General features: G+C 47.8%; 2 protein-coding genes across 7 annotated transcripts in view; both read left to right on the top strand.

Moving 5' to 3' along the window:
- frya (furry homolog a (Drosophila)) overlaps nt 1–11,783 on the top strand; it is a 67,520-nt gene extending 55,737 nt beyond the window's left edge. For 5 of the 6 annotated variants that reach the window (XM_030381124.1, XM_030381123.1, XM_030381127.1 and 2 more), the window contains 11 exons: nt 558–773; nt 2,898–3,083; nt 4,261–4,427; nt 5,466–5,676; nt 6,312–6,461; nt 7,106–7,204; nt 7,545–7,628; nt 8,577–8,594; nt 8,809–8,919; nt 9,312–9,517; nt 10,231–11,783. In XM_030381124.1, coding sequence (XP_030236984.1) covers nt 558–773; nt 2,898–3,083; nt 4,261–4,427; nt 5,466–5,676; nt 6,312–6,461; nt 7,106–7,204; nt 7,545–7,628; nt 8,577–8,594; nt 8,809–8,919; nt 9,312–9,517; nt 10,231–10,474 — 1,692 coding nt within the window. In that variant the 3' untranslated portion in view covers nt 10,475–11,783. The remainder of the gene's footprint in view (nt 1–557; nt 774–2,897; nt 3,084–4,260; nt 4,428–5,465; nt 5,677–6,311; nt 6,462–7,105; nt 7,205–7,544; nt 7,629–8,576; nt 8,595–8,808; nt 8,920–9,311; nt 9,518–10,230) is intronic. The other variant, XM_030381125.1, reaches the window with a different exon arrangement.
- Nucleotides 11,784–13,291: 1,508 nt separating this feature from the next.
- The window catches only part of pak1 (p21 protein (Cdc42/Rac)-activated kinase 1), a 36,139-nt gene continuing 24,430 nt past the window's right edge, over nt 13,292–25,000 (top strand). Inside the window, exons 1-2 of the mRNA XM_030381130.1 lie at nt 13,292–13,452; nt 20,261–20,320. The gene's annotated coding sequence lies outside the window, so the exon portion shown is untranslated. The remainder of the gene's footprint in view (nt 13,453–20,260; nt 20,321–25,000) is intronic.

Below are 25,000 nucleotides of genomic sequence, written 5' to 3'. Positions count from 1 at the left end.
ATGTGGCTACAAACACTACCTTACATGATACAACAGAAGGTATACGCATGAGGAGAGCTAATGTATTGTAGTTTGACACCAGGATGACGCCCTGTACTCTGGGGTGTGAAACTGACCAACAGACCACAACCTGGCCTCCATTGCACTGCATGGCATGTGTGTGTGTCTGAGTATGTGCCTGTGTGCATGTGTGTGTGTGTGTATGTGTGTATGGGCGTGTACGTGTGTGTGCATGTGTATGCACTCGTTTTTGTGTTTGTGTGTGAGTATGTGTGCGTGTGTATCCCGTGCGTCTACGTTTGTGTGTGTGAGCACGCATGTATCTGTGTGTGCCCGATGCGTGTGTGTGTGTATGTATGTGCCCTTGTGTGAATGCGTGCATGTGTGTGTGCACGTGATTGAATGTGTGTGTGTGTGTGTGTGTGTGTGCGTGATCAACGCGTTGTCTACGAGTAGCCTGCGTAGCATCCATGCATGTGTGGCTCTCTGCTGCCCGCTGTCCCCCTCCACCAGCCCCCCTCACCTTGTTCCCCCGGCCCCGCCGGGCTGCCTTACAGGGGGAGAGCGTGGACAACTTCAACTGGGGGGTGCGGAGGCGCTCCATGGACAGCCTGGAGCAGGGCGAGACCCCGGCCCTGGAGGAGAGCCTGCAAGCCGCCAGCCTACCCAGCCTGGACCTGCTGGCCCGGGGGGACCGGGAGTCTGGAGACTCCTCCTCAGAGGAGGAGGACGACTCCCTCTCGGCCAGCCAGGGCCTGTCCCACTCTCAGCTGGTGAGTCCTCCTCATGGCTTCACCCACTACTGGGTCAGCCACTGGGCCAGCCAGGGCCTGTCCCACTCTCAGCTGGTGAGTCCTCCTGATGGCTGCACTCACTACTGGGTCAGCCAGGGCCTGTCCCACTCTCAGCTGGTGAGTCCTCCTGATGGCTGCACTCATTACTGGGTCAGCCAGGGCCTGTCCCACTCTCAGCTGGTGAGTCCTCCTGATGGCTGCACTCACTACTGGGTCAGCCAGGGCCTGTCCCACTCTCAGCTGGTGAGTCCTCCTTATGGCTGCACTCACTACTGGGTCAGCCAGGGCCTGTCCCACTCTCAGCTGGTGAGTCCTCCTTATGGCTGCACTCACTACTGGGTCAGCCAGGGCCTGTCCCACTCTCAGCTGGTGAGTCCTCCTGATGGCTGCACTCACTACTGGGTCAGCCAGGGCCTGTCCCACTCTCAGCTGGTGAGTCCTCCTTATGGCTGCACTCACTACTGGGTCAGCCAGGGCCTGTCCCACTCTCAGCTGGTGAGTCCTCCTCATGGCTGCACTCATTACTGAGTCAACTCACTAGGGTCACGTTTAGCATTGAGTCCTAAAAGAAAGATATTGAATATTACCACACCAATTCTTTAATCGGCTGCAATTGGCTCCCTGTATGTCAGAGAATGGATTTTAAGATCATGTTGCTGACCTATAAATCCCTACATGGTTTAGGGCCAAAATATTTAGCTGATATGCTTCCACTACATAAGCCTTCTAGACCAATAAAATCTTCTGAGACCAATCTGTTCCCCAGAATAAACATGAAACATGGGAAAGCAGGATTTAGTTACTATGCAACAAATAGCTGGAATGGGTTCCGCAACCCCTTGGCCCAAATCTGACCACTTTTAAAACAATATTGAAGATTTTTATGTTTGCTTTAGCTTTCTGCTAAATCTTAAATAAATAGCTTTTTTTGCTTTGCCTTTATTTTCCATCTATTTTTATTTTATTACTACATGATCTGATACCAGAGAGACTGTTAAATCATGATCTGATACCAGAGAGACTGTTAATACATGATCTCATACCAGAAAGACTCTTAATACATGACGATGGATTTTAACTTGCATATGTTTTCTTTTACTTATCTACTATTTTATTTTTTGACATGTTTCTATGTGAAGCACTTTGAGTCTGCCTCATGTATGAAAAGTGCTCGATAAATAACGTTGCCTTGCCTTGCGTTGCCTAAACTAGATGCACTTGGTCCAATCCAACGTCCTCACCACAGTCTACCCCTGGCCATCATTGATCAGCATGCCTTGCTCCTGAATGATCTTATAGCTGAATTCATAAACTGGGTCTATGCTACGCAGGATAAATGTACATTTTTATAAATGTTGGCATTCAGGATACACTGAGCAGGCTTTTTCACAACCAAAAACAGCTTCCACCATTGACAGATCTTAAACAACAGTCTTCTCATGGTTTGGTGAAACAGCCCCACATGACAACAGCATTTTTTGATGAATTTATTCAGCATGGCGTGGCTATAACTTCAGAGTCCTTGTAGCCTCGAGGTGTGAGCAGCCTGAGTGTTTATCTGGAGCTGTGATTGAGTGAGACACGGGGGTCCTGAAGGGGATTCTCCTATCAGTAAGGAGTGAAGACGCTGCGTGTCTGAACATCTGTCAGGTCCCTTCTCTGATGTTCCTTGTTCCTCAGTCCCTCTCTGACACACTGTGTTTACACACAAAGACCAACCAGTCCCCCCGTAGTTCGGTGTGTCTCTATTCTGCTTCTTGCAATTGAAACTCAGCATGATTGACTTGTAAATTCGAAGGACTTAAGGCTCCTGGGGGCTGCTCTGATTCTCTCTCTCTCTCTCTCCCTCTCCCTCTCCCTCTCCCTCTCTCTCTCTCTCTCTCTCTCTCTCTCTCTCTCTCTCTCTCTCTCTCTCTCTCCCCCTCTCCCCCCCCCCTCTCTCTCTCTCTCTCTCTCTCTCTCTCTCTCTCTCTCTCTCTCTCTCTCTCTCTCTCTCTCTCCCCCCTCTCCCCCCCCCCTCTCTCTCTCTCTCTCTCTCTCTCTCTCTCTCTCTCTCTCTCTCTCTCTCTCTCTCTCTCTCTCTCTCTCTCTCTCTCTCCACAGACAGTCCACCTCTCTCAGTCGGCCGAGAGTGCCAGCGGTGACTCTCTGAACGCCTCCTTCGACGCGTCTCCCCCTGCTCCTCCTCCTCCTCTGTCCTCGGAGCCTGGGAGCCTCCCTGCTCCTCCTCTGGGCTCCAGGGGGCCCAGCCTGGAGGTGCAGACGGCCGGGGACCAGCCCAAGCCGCGGGTGAATAAGGGATTCAGGGTGTCTGAGATTCTCAAGGCCACTAACTCCTACACGCTACGCTCCTCTCTCCTACAGCTCTTCACTAACTCCGCCAAGTAGACACCTTCCCCACACACACACACACACACACACACACACACACACACACACACACACACACACACACACACACACACACACACACACACACACACACACACACACACACAACTCCCCTCGCTCTCTCCCGCTCTCTTGCGCACAGTCTTTTACCCACAATGCAACAATGACATGACAGTTAACATGAACCAGGGGGGTTGTCAGTTTAATCTGTGTCTTGTTGGAGATATCAAGGGATGATCACACAAACATCAACACATACACTAACACAATACATCTCCATATCTCTATACCTCTATATTCTTTCTGGCGTATGGACTCTGCGTGACAGATCCCCGTCTGTCCCTTTAAGAGCTTCTATCCTCTGCATGCGAATGAGAAACAACGCGCTGAAGCTTGCAAAGGTTGGGTCCTTTACGAAAGGCTTTGGCCTTCTGGATCTGGAGAGGGGGCTGAGGTTGCTTGGTTGGGGCCGGGGGCGGGCAGGGGGGAGGGGGGGGGGTGGAGGGTGCTTGGTTGGGGTCGGGGGGGTTCAGGGTGCTTGTGGGCAGCTTCCTGCCTCATGCGGTGGTGTAGAGCCGTCTTTTGGTATTGGGTCAAGGGACTTGTATTCTTTCCTTCTTCCTCCTCTGCACCTTTCCCAAGGCAACGTGTACACCTGCTGAAGGGGGCAGGGGGCTTGTGGCATGCAGGGGGTGCAGGGGGTGTATACGTTGTCTGTTTCCAAAACCACCAGTTTTTGCAAAAAGGGTTTTCCCCCTCTCTAACCCTTTTTCTAGAAGGATTTGATTTGATTGGACAAAAACAAAAAAAAGGGACTTTCCACACACTAAAATCTAAAAATTTAAACAAAAACAAAGAATACCACGTGGAGTGGGCCCTAATGTCCCGTCTCAGAGAGGTTAGTCCAACTGTTTTATCCACCATTTTGTATGTTGTACGTTGTTGTGATGTGATTCATGATTGGACTGTAAAAGCAACGTCATCAGTGTATTACTGCATGCGAGCGTTTCCTTGTGTCGGCGGCCGTCGTAGAGGGTGAAGCGCTGACGACTTCCTGTCCTTCCTGTCCTTCCAGTCGACGGCGTTGTCGACAGCGGACGAAGACGCCGGCGTCCACGAGGAGCGCTACTCCCTCTCCATCGCCGACATCCCCCTGGAGTACCGGGGCGGAGACGTGTTCTCCCTGGACCGGTCCCATCCGGACCGCGCCGGGGGGGCGCTGGACCTGCGCGCCACGCCCAGGTACGTTCAGGTCCCCCCCCCGCGGGTCCGACGGGGGGAACGCTCTCTCGCCGAGGGACACGCACACTCGTTTGGATCACTGTCAACCTTCAGAATAACAGTACGAGAACATAGGGTTTGGCTGCTAGTGGAAACCTAAACGACACTGCTGTGGGTGGAGCGGAATGCGCTCTCTGCTTTTGAACCCCCGTAGACACAGCCATGTCATATCATGTCATGTCACATCCTGTCAAAATGCACACATTGGGACGCCCCGGGGGTGGCACCGTGTGGAGTGCGTACCATTAAGGCCCAGTCCTTACTGCAGCGACCTGGGTTTGATTCCTGCCTGTGGTCCTTTGTGGTCCTCCCTTCTATCTCACATACCTTCCTGTCTTACTTACCATAAAAAGGAAAAAACCTTCAAAATCGTTTAAATCTTAAAAAAAGAAAGAAATTGCAACAGGTTTACGAGAGAGCAGTGGCCCGCCGGATCAGTAAACATTGCTGGACTCCTTTTTAAAACGAGGCCATAAACCGCCTCACAAACAGCGGTGAACACTGGGAGCAAACACACAGAGTATAAGAATAAACTAGAACAATGCAGTGTCAACAGAAAGGCTGCATCTTTGTAACGCAGTGAGCTTTACGCAAGAACAAACAAAACAAAGTGCAAAGAGAGAATGGGATTATGGGATGGGACGACATGAATTTCAACTAACACTTGTGGCAGGGTAGTGTAGTGGCTATGGCCTCCTAGCTGAAAGCTTCACGGTTCGATCCACGATGTCCACAGTCTAGCTGTAGTCCCCCTTGAGCCAGGTACCCTAACCTTTACCTGCTCCTTTTTCTGCATATGTTTGTTACCCAATCCAAAACAAAATCATAGTGTTTGAACAGAGGAAAGCATCATTAGCACCCGTTTTAAACATCATTAGCACCTGTCCCAGCCTGGCTCTGTGCGTTGGGCTTAATGAATCTGAATCCACTGTCAGGCGTCATCCAATTAATCAAACAGCAGTGAGTAATAAACAAAATTCTTGTTGTCCTCCGTCCCAGCCAATCAGAAGAGAGGAGGGACGACACGCTGCAGTCCAGCCGTTCCTCGCCGCCGCCCTCGCCGTTCTTCTCCGCCATCTTGGCGGCGTTCCAGCCGACGGCGTGCGACGACGTGGAGGAGGCGTGGCGGCGGCACCTCAGCCAGCTGGTCGCCGACAGCGACGGCTCCTGCGCCGTCTACACCTTCCACCTGTTCTCCTCGCTCTTCCAGGTACGCCCCCCCCCCCGCTATCTACCCACCACGACCAACTGCTAATTAACGCCAGCCGCCATCTGTTGTTGCCAGGGCAGCGCCAACGCACGCCGAGAGAGTTTCGTAGCTAAGGGAAACCACTGGCTTCCCGGTAGCTTATAATTAATGCACGATATTGACTACTGTCGAAGTGAGCGGTAGTAATGAGAAACACAGAACACACAGCACATGAGACTGTTTAGAATGGCATATTATTGCTAAAAACAACCTTTATTTTGATTTGACCTTCATTCGTTTTAATATTATTGTACTGCTCTATTTGTGTTGTAGTGCTACTGTATATGTGTGTTATGGAGACTTCATGAATCAGTGGGTCTCTTTTAGGTAGATTGTACCATGTATTGTTTTATGCTTGACAATAGATACTTCAACACAACCAGGACTCATCATAGGGCCAATTCACTGAAGGAAAATGAAAGTCACAAGAATTAGGATTTGATTTGTTAATCCTAGATTGATTTGCTGAGCAGTTGTCTGCCTTATCGACCACCACATGGAGTTCACTCAAACCCCCAAACACCACCCGGTGCATTTCACAGTCTGTGATGGTCCATGACCCTCACCCCGTCTCCTCCGTCTCCCTCCATCCACAGAATATTCAGAACAAGTTCTGCTCCCTCACCTGCGAGGCTGTGAGTTACCTTGGCGACGGACTCCGGGGCATCGGAGCAAAATTCTCCCGGTCTTCCCAGATGCTGACCTCGTGCTCGGAATGTCCAACGCTGTTCATCGACGCGGACACTGTGAGTCTGATGATCTGAGCTGAGGGTGGTATGTGAGGACATTGAGCATGATGATCTGAGCTGAGGGTGGTATGTTAGGTCACTGAGTATGATGATCTGAGCTGAGGGTGGTATGTTAGGACACTGTGAGTATGATGGTCTGAGCTGAGGGTGGTATGTTAGGACACTGTGAGTATGATGGTCTGAGCTGAGGGTGGTATGTTAGGTCACTGTGAGTATGATGGTCTGAGCTGAGGGTGGTATGTGAGGACACTGAGTATGATGATCTGAGCTGAGGGTGGTATGTTAGGACACTGTGAGTCTGATGATCTGAGCTGAGGGTGGTATGTTAGGACACTGTGAGTATGATGATCTGAGCTGAGGGGGTGGTATGTTAGGACACTGTGAGTACGATGATCTGAGTGGAGGACGGTATGTTTGGTGAGGTCCAGGGGGGAGGTGAGAGGAGATATGTCAGTTCACTGTCAGGAACATATGATGAGGAGAGGAGAGGTGAGCGGAGAGTGGTGAGATGGAAGAGGTGTGGGAGACGAGTGGAGGTCAGGTAGTAGATGGTAGATAAACGATTACCTAGCATCACTGCTCCTCCTATCAGAAATGTTTCTGGCAGAGAGAAAACAGATTATTTGAATCTCTTTTTTCAGATCATGTCGTACGGTCTCCTTGAGAAGATGAAGTTCAGCGTGCTGGAGGTCCAGGAGTATCTGGACACCTACAACAACCGACGAGATGCCACCATTTCCGTACGCTCTTTTACTCTCTGGGTTAAAATCTTCCGGATGCTCTTGTGTGTTTGGGTGAAGACAGGTCGACAGGATCAACGGGGGGCTCGGGGGGTCTGCGAGATCAGTAATAGCTGTTGACATTAAAACACAATCCTTTGTATGACGTCTGTTTTCATCCTTTCGATTATTTGCGTATTCATCTGTGTCATGTGAGAGAAACGATGGCGCAGTTCTCTTGACTCGTTCCACACAACGAATCCTAGAAGCAGAATCCATCAGTTGATCGATTCATCGGTTGCTTGATCGCTTGGCCTGGGGTTGACTGTAATTGCTGCCATGGTGTCTCTCTTCTAAACAGTGGCTGAGCGACTGTAAGACTACATTTCCCAGAGTCACTGAGGGCGTCTCCATTAATCACCAACCAGAGGACGAGAAGGACAAGGTACAGCACAAACCAACACCCTACTAAACACAGTACTGGTACAAACAATAATACAGCCTGTTCAGTCAATGAAAAAAAGCTAATCCGTACTGCTCTGTAGTAACTCATTCACTAACTTAATATTTCGCATGTTTTAACAACTCATGAGTGTGTTGTGAGGAAGTTGTGCACTAGATTCAACGCTCTCCCTGTCGACTCCCTCTGTAACCCTGTGTCGTACTTTGTCCTCCCTGCCTTCCTGTCCCCTGTGTGGTTCTGTAGCTCTGTGAGTGCCTCTCTCGCCTACTTCCTCTCCTCTACTCATATCCCCACCTCTACTCATATCCCCACCTCTCACGCCTCCCACCTTGAGCTGCTTTGGGTATCACCCCGACCACCCCGTCAACACTTCTCTCTGCTTCCCTCTGTCCAGCAGCATGGAAGCTAATTGTTGGACTTTGCTTTTCCTAAACACTTGCACACGTCAGCCTGTTCTTCATTTTTTAATTAAAGTACAGAGCGAGAGCATTAGAGAGAACATTAGAGAGAACATTAGTCAAAGTGCATCGGGAGCTGAGGGTTTGCTTTCTGCGGGAGCCGGGGCCGGAACGGTGTCAGCTGACACTGTTGTCTTTCGGCTCGGCTGCGCTTGTTGACCACCTAGCAAAGTGAGGTCCTTCGTCTGCGCTCACAACAAAAGGGCTGTTTGACCCGCCTGGCTGTTTACCTTCATGTGCCACAGAGCCACCAGAGCCTCCTAGTTCATGTTATGCACCGACACACAAACACACACACGCACACAACAGCCAGCCCTGTGTTCTACACTCAGTGCACACCAATAAAACACAAGCTTTTAGTGGCTTGTGGTGAACGAGTTGAGGCGGTCTTAACTAACATGACAATGCATGCTTTTCATTGATTCTGTCCATTTCCCTCCTTTTTCTCTCTCGTAACACGCATGCTTTTTAGCACATGGAATCATTGGCAGTAAGTTCTGAGTGGCTTCTTCTATTGCACTTCATTTTGATGACATCGACAATCAAATCCACAGAAGCAGTACCCATAGTTCGCCTCTAGAGGGCGGTGTGCAGTAGTGGGTCAGTCGGTCTTGGACCTGATTAAAGTAGACTAGTAGGACAATTCAACTGTTCCTCTCCTATTGTTGTTTATTAGTGTTGGCGTTTGTTTGTCTCCGTCTCAGCAACTAGAGCTCTGTCACCGGCTCTACAAACTCCACTTCCAACTCCTGCTGCTGTTTCAGTCGTACTGCAAGCTGATTGGCCAGGTCCACACAATCAGCTGTATCCCTGAGGTAGGACCGCCCCCCCCTCCCATCCTCCTACCCAACAGATCTTTAGTCAACATATCGGTTTTATCCTAAACATGGTGTACTGCATGCTTTGACAGGTAATACACCGGCAGGAGATTAAGGAGTTTAATTATCAGTACAGTGCTCGGATATTGGTATAATCCACGGGAAGAAGAGTGTGTGGTGAGAGTGAGGGTGCTTTACTCTTACCAACTGGATGCACAAGGTCCAATCACCTCGTCCTCACTACAGTCTACCTGTAGTCTACCATCATTGATCACCATGCCGTGCTCCTGAATGATTGCATACCTGATCCATGAAGTGGCTTTGGATTAATGCGCCTGATTAGAATCGATAAAGATGGTGGATAAACCGTGAGTCTGATTCCTCCTCAGCTGAGCAACATTTCCTCCGAGCTGAACGACCTGGAGAGGGGGCTGAGGGGGGCGGCGGCCTCCGTGACCAGCGAGGCCCAGGACCCCCCGGACGGGTACGGCCCCGAGCCCACCTTCAGCTCCTCTGAGGAGGCCGTGCAGAGCGTCCTGGAGGGCCTGACCAACCAGCACTTCCCCTCCGCCCTGCGCACCATCCGGGAGTGCAGGTGAGCTCTCCTCCACTGTGGACGGGTTATAGTCCACCTATAATCAGTTAAGGGATTGATAATAAGAATCTGTTTATGATCAGTCTATTGATTGACGGGTTATAGTCCACCTATAATCAGTTAAGGGATTGATAATAAGAATCTGTTTATGATCAGTCTATTGATTGACGGGTTATAGTCCACCTATAATCAGTTAAGGGATTGATAATAAGAATCTGTTTATGATCAGTCTATTGATTGACGGGTTATAGTCCACCTATAATCAGTTAAGGGATTGATAATAAGAATCTGTTTATGATCAGTCTATTGATTGACGGGTTATAGTCCACTTATAATCAGTTAAGGGATTCATACTTGAGAATCTGTTTATGATCAGTCTATTGATTGACGGGTTATAGTCCACCTATAATTAGTTAAGGGATTGATACCTATAAATCAGGTTATATATTGACACATGTGTTTTTTCTGTTTGTTCTTGTTGTTTGTTGTGATATGGATCCCCCTGGGTCTGAAATAAAGAATTATACATCAAAAAATCGGTCTTAATGAATCAGTATGAAATAATACCAAATAATACAATCAGGAGTGAATCCCAAATAATCAGTTCAACTTTGATGCCTAAAAAAACTGATTTAAATATCACTTTATAAATGAATCAAACAAAAGTCTGCGTGTGTATAAACTGGAGTGTCGGCTGGCTTGTGTCCATCCAGGAAGGCGTGGCCGAGCGACATCTTCGGCAGCGCGTCGGAGGACGAGGTGCAGACGCTGCTCAACATGTTTTTCCGGCACCAGGCGCTGGGCCGGCCTGGGACCTTCGCCCTGGTGGGCTCCCTCCGGGACCTCACCCGGGTCTGCGGGGAGCTCACGGAGCTCAACGCCGAGATCCGGGACCTGGTCCGCCGCACCCAGGGCTTCCGCGCCATCGCCGCCTTCCTGCCGGACTCCAACGTATGACCTTTGACCCCCGGGACGGTCCAGGGTTAGGGTCAGGGCTCCGTGAGGTTGACGGCTCGGAGGACCACGGACCCTCGTCCTGTCAGCTTCTTGCTCCGATGTTCAAACGCTCCCAAACGTCAGGGTGTCGAGACGCTGTCTTTATCTTTTGGGGGTCGGATATTGTTGTCGTTATGCATGAGACTAACACCGTCGTCTTCTGTTCGAGATGTGGGGGAAACGTGAGACCCAACACGATGCTGTGGCGTAATGTGATCCGAGGATCGGGCTTCGTCTTCCGACTGGTTTATTCGTGAGGTCAGAGATCGGAAGTGGTTCGGGTCGTCCAGGGAGCAGCACTGGTTGGGCTCGTCGCCCCTGAGAGGCTTTACTCGTCACCGAGACGCCGAGGCTTTCATTGCACTAAGAGTAGATGATGTCACAAGATGGCCGCCACCCACGGGGCCATCGGATGTTAACGTTTTTACATTCTACGACGATGTACCAAAGTTTTAAGTTATTTTCTTTCAACGCTGTTGTTTTTACTTTGTCCAGGGACACGTGCAATGCTTTTAGAAAAAAAGACCTATATTGTATCATTAAGAAAACAGTTTGTTGTTGTTGTTTCAGGGCTCTGCGCTTACATGAGAGTAGTAGGAATAGAGTTGTGATGTCATTTCAAAGTGTGTGCGTGTGTGTGTGTAAGTATGTGTGAACGTGTATGTGTGTGCGTGTGGGTCTCCAATGCTGATCACAGAACAATGTACATACTGTATCTCACAGCGTTGACATGCTGCATCGTCTACTGTACGTCTCACCAACTGATTCCTTCTACTTCAACCATAGAATAATGTTATCATGATATTGATGACATCATCACACATAACGGCTCCTTCCTGCTTGGTGGCTGCCAGCACATATTATGAAAGGATTTTTAAACATAAATTGCATTAATGTACCTGCTTTCCCCTTCCAGAGCTAGTTTTATAGAAGAGTGTAGTTCCATCTGGGAAATAACATGCCAAGCGTGAAGAATTGTATGTACTATAAGATGGCAATAGTAATATTTATAAACGTTTAAACTATAAAATATAAACTATTTTGACTGAAACTAAATGTACATATTGCGATGAGGGCTGGCTCAGGCTTACAAGAAGATTGTATTTTTATGAGTTTATTTGCTTAGTGAAGGACAGCGTGTTTGTACAGCTTTGATATGGATTATCGCCCCGGCTTTTCATCATGTAAATACTGTACTTCTGCCTCTACTGCGATGTGTTGTGTTCTCTACACCTCTGTAACAATAAAGAGTAAAGACTAGATTTGTTAACTGGTTTCTATTCTCTTTCTTTCCAGGAAAGAAAAATATATATTTTTCACGCACCCACCTTTAATTCTAGAATAATCACCATTTACCATATTAAATATATGTAGGCCTGAACACTATGCACATATACTATAACACATATATTTCTTAAATGATCTTCTCCTGACCCAACATAAAACCATGGGGCGGGTTTTCCCATCTCGCTAACGTTTCAAAGTAATTCAGTGTTGTATCTAAAAGTGTCTGCAAACAAAGGGTCTGAAATCTGAGTCCTGGTTTACTTTAGCTTCGGTCTCCTAGTAATGTGAGCCGTTACTACTGTTTCAGTGTAAACAGATAGGCCTACTTCATACCCCTCTTTGTGTGTGAAATGTCAACTTTGCAATTGTTTAAAGGCTAAGCTTTAAGCATTTTACCGTCCTCAAGGTCACACACAGCCCACAGCCATTTATTTTGGCCACACACACAAAGTAAATCAAGATTCCCCTAAATAACTTAGATATGAAGTCTCTTAATCGAACCAGAAGCCATGGGGGAAAATGTCATTAAACTGAAACATAGGTTATCATAGGTAATCACATTAATAATAAATACTATTTAAAACGACATATATAAATGTCGACATATGATCGACATTTATATGGACGCAAAGACAAAATGTGAACTTTGAGAAGGTTCATGAAATTACCTCAGGGTATACGAATTATCAACTCGAGGAATTGGGGCCCAGAGTTTGAACCGATTGTAATGTACTTCTCCATTCACCAGCGTGTCCACTAGAGGGAACTGTTTTACAATTTCTTCATCACATCAATTAATTATAGTTATGGATAAATTGTAGTACAATGTGTATCAACAATTCTGGGCCTAATATCGATCCAATGGTTTGTTATTAATGTTAGAACTAGTTGGCTATTGAAATGGTGAATAATATACAGGCCTATATGTTGTTGTTTTTTACATCCATTACTCATCCTGAGATGAAAATATACTCTACTTATCCATCATCATTTTTATACCTATCCTCAGGTACGTTATTCAATTTGAGATTGCTGTATCTACTAATTTTACATATTGAAGTAGTAACCGTGGGGTTTTATGTCCATATGACATAAATTATAGTGTATGTTTTATCGCAAGCCTAGAGCCAAACATATAATGGGCAAGGTGAACAGCAGGCCTAGACCACAACCCCTTTTTTAATTCTCCTTAAAAAAATAAAGACAATGATTGCATCTAAATCAAATTAGCCTCGGGTAATGAACTACCGTCTTGTTTCGAAACTGAGCTAGACGGTGAAAGAAGAGAGTCATCGAACCCGCGTAGTAGATGATTTCCCCCGTGTCTTTGAGGCGCACCCCACGGCTCCAGTGGGAATCCAGTGTTCCTATTGAGACCCTGTCCCCTCTTTGACGGACAGCCGCGTTGTCCAATGAAAACATGAAAGGGCTAAATAGCCACCAATGCGGGGCTGGTGTGGGTGCACGGGGCGGGCGTTCTGTGCAGCAGCTCTATGGACCTAACAATAGACTGGGATAGGCAAGTTTGCCATAAAGAAAAAAACGGTGGGGTGTAGACCACAGTAGAGTTGCCTGAATGAGTGCGGTCGTGCGTGGCTGTGAGTCTGGAATAATTGTCCAGGGTGGAATTTCCTGATCGAAATAGACAACTGGTGAGTTAGCCCCCCGTGTTATTTTTAACGCGTTTGCCGTTTTTAATTCAGCCGCGAAGCGGTGCATTTTAATGTCATGTGTTCCTGCTAAAAGCCATGATGTGTGGGATATTGATCGTGGGGCTGCTCGGCGTACATTGAAGACACCGGTGCTCCGGTGAACGCACCGGTAGACCGGAGCAGGGCAGCGAAATGAGCCGAGGAGGTCGTACAGCATGAGGGGGATCCGATTATTCCGTGTCAACGGGCTGGCTGCTCGTTTTGCAGCAGCATTAGGTCAGCCAGGCCCCGGTAGGTAGAGCCTAGTTTTGGACCCTTCTGCGGGGACGACCCGCTTCGGGTATGATGACTCCGGGGCCGGGTTACCTCAGAGTTTACAACGTGGTGACGGGAACCAGAGCGGATAGAGTTCCCAGCGGATAGACACACAGGAGAGAGGACAGGTCGACGGCATATAGGAGATCAGCTTGGACGAATGAATGAATGAATTATAGTAGAGTCAATTGATAACTTGGGCTTCAGTTGATAAGATAGACCGAAGGAACTCAGGGTAACACCATGACGTAAGCCTTCGCGTATCTAACGTAACAGTGGCGTGATTCATCCACTTTATGTCTTGCTTGAGTCCACCTGAGTCTGTCTGCTGCCCGGTCTAGGTTGGGTTCAAGCGCCTGTAGGACAGTTTCTAATCTTTCAATATTTCAGCCCCAAATTGATATTTAGTATTGGGGATTTTTTAAATTTTGTCTTGGAAAGGTCTTTTTTTTTAAATGTAGGTTTCAACAGTGTTGTTTTAAGAAATGGGACTAATTATTATAGCCTGTTGGTCTCATAGGCCTCTAACCTTAATCTGGGACCTCACATTTCAGAGCAATGGAATTCCACATTGGTTTGTACCAACACACTTCATGCCTCTCTGCCTCTGACCCCTTTGTGTTTGGCTTATCTACCCCGCTCCCCTTTTCACTGTGTCATCCCAAGTCTGTCGGCAGTCCATTCATCACCTCACCGCGCCTGCCCTTTGCTCCCTGGGACCGGACACGAACTATAAACCGTCCGGCTGCAGTAAACCTGTAATTACATGACGCAGATTAAATAGATGTCCACTACAGGAAACATATACTCATCCTCCAGTTCCTGTGGTTCACTCTTGGCTGCACTCTTTTGAGTTTGAACCTCTTTCTAAAGGAGGCGTTCCCAGTGTGATGGCAGTTTATTTTTAAATGGGCCCAGATCGTTGCCCGAGCTGTTAAAATGATTTTGACCCGGCTGCCCCTGTTTCAAGCCAAAAATGATTTGATAGAAGGGCTTCTGTTGAAGGCGGGCGGGCTGTGATTCTGGACATCGAGTCTGAGGCCAGCCAAGAGCTCTCGCTCCTCGTGGCCCCGGGAAGGTTGTCTGGCGGTTGCCATGGTCACCCCAGACCCAGAGATTAGGGGAGCTGTTTTATGGTCTGTACGACAACAATCATCTGTCACTTTGACTCAGGGCTGGGGTGTGTGTGTGTGTGTGTGTGTGTGTGTGTGTGTGTGTGTGTGTGTGTGTGTGTGTGTGTGTGTGTGTGTGTGTGTGTGTGTGTGTGTGTGTGTGTGTGTCTACAGAGTACTGGGACAATGTTTAGAAGGAGACCCAGCCAACACCATAGCTTGGCTCTGGTGCCTTTAGCCACCGCAGTCAGGGAAGATTAACCTAGGATAAAGAGGTGTGTGTGTGAGAGAGAGGGAGGGTTTGTGTGTGTGTGTGTGTGTGTGTGTGTGTGTGTGTGTGTGTGTGTGTATGTGTGTGTGTGTGAGTATGAAAGAGAAGTGGTGCGTGTGTTTGTGTCTGTGTGAGTATGAAAAATAAGGTGTGTGTGTGTGTATGACGTGTGGTGTGTGTGTGTGAGTGTGTGTGTGTGTGTGGTGTGTGGTGTGTGTGTGTCTTAATCTCACCTGTCATCTGAGCTATTTATAAGGGACAGACAGACACACTGACAGCTGGACATAGTTTGTTTGGGTTTTGAGTAAATTTGACCTGTTGCAATGCATGGCCAGCTAGGAACAAGACACACACAGGGCCTAAAAAAATGTTTGGTTCCTGTTGGTTGTCAGTTGAGGTCATGGGTAGGTAGGGAATTTATTTTATTTTTTTATTTTACTTTTTCCAGCGGCAGCAAATGATAGGTAGGTTGTTTTCATTTAAAAACGAGAAAATTCGCTCATCCTTGTATAGAATGAAGAGGAGCTGTACAAAAACGTAATTATAGTTTGCATTAAAAAAAAAAAAAAAACGTTTTTATTTTTTATTTTTTTAAAGCTCATAAAGTTATTTGGGTCGCACATAAATTGACAGGGTCGGTCGGAAACGGGAACCAAACAAAACATTTTTTTAGGCCCAGTCACGCTCACGCTAACGCTCACACAGACACACATAGAAAAACACTCAGACACACACTGACAGTCCCCCACTCACACACACGCTCACCCTCACTCTCTCTCTCTCCACCGGCCGGTCACACGTATGGCCGCGCTGGACGGACCAGCGCCGTGCCAGGAGCTGAATAAATGGACACACTGTCTGAAGGGAGGTTAGCACGGTTAGCCTGGCGTCTAGTGGCTCTCCTGCTCCACCAACACCACCACCACCCCGCCGCCAAGCTCCACCCCAGCCAGACCGAGGCGGAGGGGAACACCTCGACTGAGACCGTTGGGGTCCGACGGAGAGCCTTCATAGGACTTGAGTCCCAGCTTATAAAGGGATTGAACCAGAAATATAAATATAAATGGCAACGTTATGTATGATGCTATCATGTTATGTAATTACTGTGTAGTTAATGTGTGTGTTGCGTTGTGTTTGGGATTGTGTTTGTTCTCGATGTGTGGTTCACTAACTTTGAGCCACGTTAAACCCCTTGTTCCTCTGGTGTGTTTCCGTCTCTAAGCCTCTAAAGCTCCCACCTCACAGGTTGTGAGGTCACAAATCAATTATTAAACCACAATACCTGAAGTATTAATGGGAAATGCCTCGAACAGTTGCACACAATCTTTATTGACATTCACCAGATGGGAATCTGATGCCACCTGTCCTGAACTGGATTGCTGCATCTTTTATTCCCTTTCGATTTTCTGCATTTTATGATCCTTTTATTCGATAATGAAAATTAAATGGAACTGAAATGAAATTCAAGGGCACAATATCTCAGCATTTGAAAGCAAGACAGCTGTGTGTGTGTGTGTGTGTGTGTGTGTGTGTGTGTGTGTGTGTGTGTGTGTGTGTGTGTGTGTGTGTGTGTGTGTGTGTGTGTGTGTGTGTGTGTGTGTGTGTGTGTGTGTGACCATATGGTGAGGGAACCGCCCTCTAGACACACACACTCCGTCAGGCGCTTGGCCTCCGTATCTCTAAGAATGCAGGGAGAGGAATGGTGACGCGGAGTTGGGCAGAGATGTATGAACGCTTTAAATAGGAGTGAGGAAAACGGATTTAGAAAGCAGATCCAGGGCTTTTCGAACTACCTGCCTCTGTCACAGTCCAACACAGTCCCTCTATTGTTGTGTGAGAGCATTCCTGGGTGTGTATGTGTGTGCCGTCCTGTGTGTGTTTATGCAGGGACAGTACAACACTGAGGAAAGGTGACTGAGTCCATCTCCCTCCCTCCTCCTTCCCCACTGGGATGAATACTAAAAACGGCCTCCTCTTTGTTTTGACCACCCACCTTTCCTCTTTCTCATCCCCCTCTTGTATTCTCTTCAATCCTCCTCCTCCTCCTCCTCCTCCTCCTCCTCCTCCTCCTCCTCTCATACTCCTGGTGCACTCTTATCAAACCTCCTCCTCCTCTCCTTCTCCCTCTGCTAAGGGGACAGTCGGCTGTGGTCGGTGATCGTGACTCACCAGAACCACTGAAGCAACTGTAATGCAATTAGCTATAAATACATTCATCCTCCTTTCTCTCTCTTTTCCATTTCCTTCCTTCGCTGCTGTCACCTTCCAGGACCTAGCTTTTAGCAAAGCCTGGTCATCGATCAAACATCTCTGTTTATCTCGAGCTAGCGTTTTTATTTTGGCACTCTAACGTGTACACAACTCTCTCAATCTGGTGATGGAGCCTTCCTTCCTTTCATTGGCTCATCTCTCTCTTCCTGTCTTCCTGTGTCCGTCTGTCTTCCAGAAAGTCACGATGCAGAAAGTCTGTTTACTCGCACACTTTAATTTGGTTGATCAGGTCATACTCTTTACTTATTAACTTACGATGATATATTACGATATATTATTTATTTAACCAACAGACTTTGGGTCATCCCGGTCTCATTGCTCCTGCCCGTCGAGGAACACTTCACAATGTCTCTGATTCGGTTAACATGAGTGTGCATTTAAACGTGGTGGTGGGTTCGCTTCTCCAGAAAGACGAAGGGACCACATCAGTCATGTTGAGGTCGTTTTTTTACTTCACACACACTCCCTCTCTGTCTCTCTCTCTCTCTGTCTCTGTCTCTCACTCTCACTTTCACTCTCTCTCTGTCTATCTATTGTGGTCTCGCTGTCTCCCTCTCTCTCTGTGATGTTGACAGCGTGTGACAAGGTGTCTGTATCCGCCGTCCCCAGTCTCACACCCCATAGCTTTATTAGTTATTTTTATCCTTTTTTAAGTTGAATTGGGAGCTTTATTGCCATATCATTATTTTTGCATTATCATCATCACATCACGACTCATATTCCATCCTCATATGGCTCTTATCTCTCTTTCTTGTTCTCTCCCACTCTCTCAGACTCTCTGAGGAGCCATCCTCTTCCCTCCCCCCCCTCCCTGAGGAGATGTCTAGTGTGTTCTCACCTCAGTATTAACAAGATGACAGGCCACAGACAGCCCCCTTAACCTCCCCCATCCCCAGACACAACCGATTTTGGTGTTCCCTTAAAACCAAATCAGTCAAGCGTTTCTCTCTCTCTCTCTCTCTCTCTCTCTCTCTCTCTCTCTCTCTCTCTCTCTCTCTCTCTCTCTCTCTCTCTCTCTCTCTCTCTCTCTCTCTCTCTCTCTCTCTCTCTCCTCACCCAGCCCCTCCCACACACACATGTTTCAACCCCCTTGCTTCAACATGATAGCTCTTACTTTCATTGTCTTTGTGTTCTCCAATATAATGTACATCTCTCCATCATTCTGTCTTGCCCTGCCACTCCTGTCTGAGCGTTCCCTGGTGGTTCATTTAAGATGTGTCTCTCTATTATCTTCCCCCTTCTGCTCTGATTCCTTCCTACCTGCCCATTAGACACAGTCGTCTCATAAATATGTATAAGAAATAAATTGCTTTATTTTTGCTCTTTACATCTTTTTAGATTCATATTTTAGGAAGGAAAAGTCGGTGGAGTGGAGAGACAGTACTGTACAATGTGTCTCTGCTCCCCTCCCCTCCCTTCCCCTAGCCCTGGGAGCTGCCAGGTCCCATCAGTCTCCTACTGTGTGTACCTGAGCACTTTATAGAAGGCAGAACTTGGATGTACATCAAGGCTTGGCTACTTTTAAACAAATGAATCACCCCTAAGCAAATACTCTTCACTTGACATTTATTCCACTCTTTTCCACCCCACTTAAATTCAAATCATATTCATGCGACATATTCCCCACAGAAGGGTTCTGTGTGGTTGGACAGAATTACATTATTGGCAGTAGACACCTCTGAACAGAACTTCTGTCCGGGACGGTTCACCTGAGGTCACTGTTACCTGTGTGTGTGTGTGTGTGTGTGTGTGTGTGTGTGTGTGTGTGTGTGTGTGTGTGTGTGTGTGTGTGTGTGTGTGTGTGTGTGTGTGTGTGTGTGTGTGTGTGTGTGTGTGTGTGTGTGTGTGTGTGAGAGAATGTGGCTTAGTAAGTTGATTAAGAGGTAGATCCAGTTTGTTAGCACTGAGTGCTTCAGTAGCACACACGCACACTAACGACGGCGTTCGCCTGAGGTAATCAGGGATTAGTGACAGCGCCTCCGTCAGTGTTTGATTGATGGGGGCGTCAGACGTTTATTCTGTACGTCCACCTCACAGTAGTCAGATGGTTTCGGATAGGTGTGGGTGTTAGGTTGGAGGTTACGTTTATGTGTGGATGCATGGGTGGTATATTTCACTTCCTATTAATGTGTTGGGCTGCCATCTCTGTCTGTCTGTCTGTCTGTGTGTGCCTGAAGACCTCAAACAGCTGCTGCTCTGCCCCTTGTCAGCAGGCAGATTGTGACTCTGTGTTTGTGTGGGATTGCATGTGGCCTCCATCTGCTGAGAGAGACCGAGAGAGAGACCAAAGAAGGAGAAGATTTAGCAGTGCTTCTGGTTCGGAAGTGATGCGTAATAAGGATGGGGAAAGAGAGAGGGAGGGAGAGGTGAAGCAGATAGAGTTCATGATGAAGGTGGAATATGCTGATGTGAATGCAAGACATGTTGGAGTGGGCGTGTCGGAAGCGAACAAGAGAAGCAGAACGTACTCGCAGAGCAGTTGGGTTCATTTCTGAAAGTCATACTTTTTACGATATGATTTTCTTCTTTGAATGGTGTTTAAATAATAATAATAATTAGATAGTTCATCAATAATTAAAGGCATTCAATAATATTTGTTAATTGTAAATAGTTTTTGAGTCCACAGACAACAATCCTTTTTGGTAGGCTACAGTCGAGAGCAATTTGGTGAACCTATATAACCTCTATAACTGTACTGGATGGAACTGAAAATGGATTTGAAGAAGTGGCAAAGCAGGTCTAATTGTGTTATTCCTCTCTCTCTCTCTCTCTCTCTCTCTCTCTCTCTCTCTCTCTCTCTCTCTCTCTCTCTCTCTCTCTCTCTCTCTCTCTCTTACAGCCTGAGTTGGTTCCATCTCATCTTCCCCTGAGGAGAGCCAGTCCAACGGCACGTCTCAAGGTAGGACCCGCCTCTCAAGCACTCTGCAGTCCTCCGCTTTGGACCTCGTTCTAGAGCTCTGTGTGGGACTGCCATGCCTTGCTCATGGGTACTATGGTGGGGCTGGCTCATGGCATGGTGTGCTTTAGGACTCAGCACAGCCACCGAATAGTAGGCTTCTTTTAAAAGTGTTACGATGGGCCAGAGTCAATGTGCGGGACTGTCTCAGGTTATGCAAGCCTGTGGTTGAAGACTTCTGCCCGTCCGTCTCTGTGGCGCCCCGCATGCTTTGCAGCAGACTGCATTATTTATGGCGTTGCCATGGCGATTGCATCGGTGGGTGGGTCGTGCGGGGCTGGAGTTTGACAGCTGTGGAAGTGAGCCGTATGTGTGTGAGTTACCTGAATGACGTGTGTGTGTGTGTGTGTGTGTGTGTGTGTGTGTGTGTGTGTGTGTGTGTGTGTGTGTGTGTGTGTGTGTGTGTGTGTGTGTGTGTGTGTGTGTGTGTGTGTGTGTGTAATGGAGGGCAGAAAGAGGGCTGCAGGTGTGTAACAGTAATTAGGGAGAGCCCATGTGTGTGTGTGTGTGTGTTTTGTGGTAAAGACAGACGTGTATTCTACTGTACCGACTGTTACTTTAATTGATGATCCTCTTGGTTCTTTTGTCTCTGTCATTCTTTCTTTCTTTCTCTCTTTCTTTTGTGCTTTCCTAATTGATCTCCCTCTGATTGTCTCTCCTCTGACAGCTGTTTTTGTTTGAGGGTTCATTCATCAGCTGTGTCCCCCTCCTAGGGTTCTCTTCCTCCAACTACCCCTCACAGAGAGAGAGAGATGCAGGGAGAGGGACGGAGGGAGAGACTGAGGTGGAGCGAGAGGCAAATGGAAAGAGAGAGACTAAGGAAGAGAGGGATAATTACCTCACTAAAAGTGAGGCATGAAGAGAGAGAGGTGGGAGAGAGGGAAGTACACAGAGAGACAGATGGACAGTCGCACAGACCGACAGAAAGGGATAGCGACTCGTGCACAGAAAGATGGAGACAGGGAGACACAGACAAAGTGGGAGTGAGACTGAAAGGGAGAGAGTGAGCAAAAAAATTCAGCCGTTCTTTTTATCTCTTCCGAAAGGAAAAAAAAAGAATGACTCTCAAGGACATGATGTCACGTCAGAGAGAGGGATCTGTGTGTGTGTGTGTGTGTGTGTGTGTGTGTGTGTGTGTGTGTGTGTGTGTGTGTGTGTGTGTGTGTGTGTGTGTGTGTGTGTGTGTGTGTGTGTGTGTGTGTGTGTGTGTGTGTGTGTGTGCAAGAGTGTGTGTGTGCAAGAGTTTGTGTGTGTGGTGGGGTAAAGTACAAAATCAAATGAAAGTACTTTGGGAGGAGTGTGTGCAGGGATTACATTCCATTTGTGCTAGATGGCCTCCTGAAGGAGAGCCAGGCTGCTCCTCCCTTTCTGAAGGAGCAGGAGACGAACACTGCACCTCCCTCTCTGGAGAAGCAGGAGAGCCTCGCTGGTCAGAGAGAAAGGAGGAGGAGAGAGTGCTAGAGGGTTGAGGAGAGATAGGGGAGAGGAGAGGGGTATAGAGAGATGAGGAGAGAGAGGAGAGGTCTATAGAGAGATGAGGAGAGAGAGAGGAGAGGTCTATAGAGAGATGAGAGAGAGAGAGAGGGGAGAGGAGAGGTCTATAGAGAGAGAGGAGAGAGAGAGGAGAAGAGAAGGCTATAGAGAGATGAGAGAGAGAGAGAGGAGAAGAGAAGGCTATAGAGAGATGAGAGAGAGAGATGAGAAGAGAGGGTTATAGAGAAATGAGGAGAGAGAGGGGAGAGGAGAGGTCTATAGAGAGAGAGGAGAGGAGAGGGGAGAAGAGAGGGCTATAGAGAGATGAGGACACAGAGGGGAGAAGAGAGGGCTATAGAGAGATGAGAGAGAGCCAGAGAGGGTGCGGGCTAGGGAGAGCGGGCAAGTGAGCATGACAGCTAGAGAGAGAGATGGGTTTCCATAAGACAATGCATTCCATTGGTTTATGGCTGCTCCTAGGTTGTGTGTGATGTTGGCGCGGCGGGGCCTCTGTGCGAGCGGGGTTGTGCTTCAGCCCAAGGGCAGATTTCGGATTGTGTTTCATTCCAGTGAACCATTGCATGTAACGTGGAGTTCAGGATTCTCTGCACGACCAAGGAGGAATGCAGCCAATAGATGCCCACCTGTCCACGCTAACCTGTTAGCTTACGTTCTCATGTTCACACACACTCGAGCTGTTTGTTTGAACAGCATATTGGATCAGTCACTGTTTATGACAGCATGCATTCTAGGATGATTATTTTGACTGTGTCGACTCCTGAATCTCGGGTTACTTTCGAACCAGTGGTTGTAAAGGCGTGTAGGTAACTACATTTTTTTAATATAAGTGGATTTGAAGGGAGAGGATTGTGATGGAGCAAAGAGAACGGAGGAGTGAAGGATGATGGGGAAGAGTTGCAGGATGGGAGACACATCAACACGAACCAAGAGGTCCGCCATGTAGGGAAGAGGAGCCGAGGGCTGAGGAGAGATGACAGGGTGAAGGAGAGGACAGAGGAAGAGAGCGATGAAGTGAGAGGAGGGATGAGGAGGGTAGGAAGTGAGGAAAGTGGATGCTGTGGAGGCAGGAGAGGGAGAGATGGGGGGAGGGGGGGGAGTGTGAGAAAGAGCGCAGGAGGAAGAGAGAGAGAGATGGGGGAAGAGAGGGAGAGAGATACGGCAGTAAAAAAGGAGAATTATTGCCACGTCTCAGCAGAGGGAAGATTTAGGTGAATTCCAGTGATGTTACCTCTCAGTACCCAGGAGACCACACACACACACACACACACACACACACACACACACACACACACACACACACACACACACACACACACACACACTATATTGTGTGTAATATCCCCTCCCTGCGTGATCCCTCTTGGCTGCATAATTTAAATGCCAATAGGCTGTGTGTGTGTGTGTGTGTGTGTGTGTGTGTGTGTGTGTGTGTGTGTGTGTGTGTGTGTGTGTGTGTGTGTGTGTGTGTGTGTGTGTGTGTGTGTGTGTGTGTGTGTGTGTGTGTGTGTGTGTGTGGTCGGCCTCCCTGCATCTTTATGTGTCTTCCTGGTAACCGAAAATAAATGTACTCATTTACACCCACCTCTAATGTGTGAGTTTTCTTTTTACAGTAATTTTGTCTCAATTTTGTGTCTCAATGTGTGTTTGTTTGTGTGTGTGTGTTTGTGTGTGTGTCTCCAGTCTTATTTGATGTAAGATGCCGCATAGAAGCCACTGTAGCCGTGGTTCCTACCACGCGCCACAGGTGGTCTGGCTGTGTCTGCACCAGGGCAGGTAGTTTACTGCAGAGAGGGGAAGGCACGGCAGGTGGCCAGGCCTACCTGTCAGAGCTGTCTCCTGAGCGTGTGTGGAGATGGCTCGTGTGTGGAGATACGTGCTCTGATTCGTGAATGCACCACAGGGGTGCAGCCCCCAGGCAGGAGGTAGAGCATAAGAAGGTTCCTTATTGCGTGAAATGACCCGGAAGTATCTAAGTGTCAGCCATGATAAGAGCTGTTACCACTCTGTAAATGCTGAGGAAAGGTGCTTCAATGCTTCCTTTCTTATCTCCTCTAGCATAGGGTACACTGGACCGACTTTAAGGAAGGAAGTTAATGCTGTCCCACAATTCCTTGCAGAAGCAACATTTGAAGCAATGCAGCATTCGGCCGTTCACGAAAGCCAATCGAATCAACATGTGTCCAATAATTATTAACATACAATCATACTATTTGGGATTTATCCTTCTATCTCTCTCTCCTCCATTGATTGTTTTTTTGTTACTCCAAGACACTTTCCTCTTCCCCTCCCTCCCTCCCTCCCTTCTCCTCTCTACTCTCGCTCTGTTCCTCTCCTTTCCATTTCACCTTCACAGCGGCTTCTGCTGCTTCCTGTAAAACCAATCTAGTCGGGCTCCGACAGCCAATCAATCACAGCGGCTGAGTCAACCCTGACCAATAGGGGTGGGTGATTCACAGTTTACTGTGATGTCACTGGCCGATACCCCTGGGGCTTTAGTACTAGGAGCAGGGCAGCACTATCTCTAAGCGTTTCCTTCTGATAAACTTTGTGTGTGTGCGTGTGTGACGTGTGTGTGTGTGTGTGTGTGTGTGTGTGTGTGTGTGTGTGTGTGTGCATGCCTGCGTTTACTCAAGGGTGTACCACTTTTATTTCCCCTGATGAGTAACCCTTAATTCCCTTTCGTGTGTGTGTGCGTGTGTGTGTATTTGCCTGATTGTGGTTTTATGCCCTCTCTTACATTATCCATCTGGATCTCTCAGCTTTTCCTGTTGCCCTCAACATCTCCGTGCATCACTGCAGGGACGGAAAATAAATGATAGGGCAGGAAGTGTACGTGTGTTTGTGTACATGTAATGGGTGTGTGTTGGCTTTGGCTTTGTCCATGCGGTGTGTGTATGTGTGTTTCTGAGACATTCAACATGGAGTCCCTCAGCTGGAGGTCTCTGTAATCCTGTGTTCATGTCCTTGATTGTCAATTGATTAGGTGTGCATTGTGTGTGTAGTCATCACAGGAAAAGGTTTCAGTATACTAGCTGACATGGTCCCAGTAATTCAGTAGTAGGGTGTGTATTAACACAGATGATAGTGTGTGTGTGTGTGTGTGTGTGTGTGTGTGTGTGTGTGTGTGTG

Source organism: Gadus morhua, chromosome 16 (genome assembly GCF_902167405.1).
Source record: "Gadus morhua chromosome 16, gadMor3.0, whole genome shotgun sequence".
Taxonomy (NCBI): domain Eukaryota; kingdom Metazoa; phylum Chordata; class Actinopteri; order Gadiformes; family Gadidae; genus Gadus; species Gadus morhua.
The sequence above is the reverse complement of the archived record's forward strand: the minus strand, read 5'-3'. Positions and strand labels throughout refer to the sequence as shown.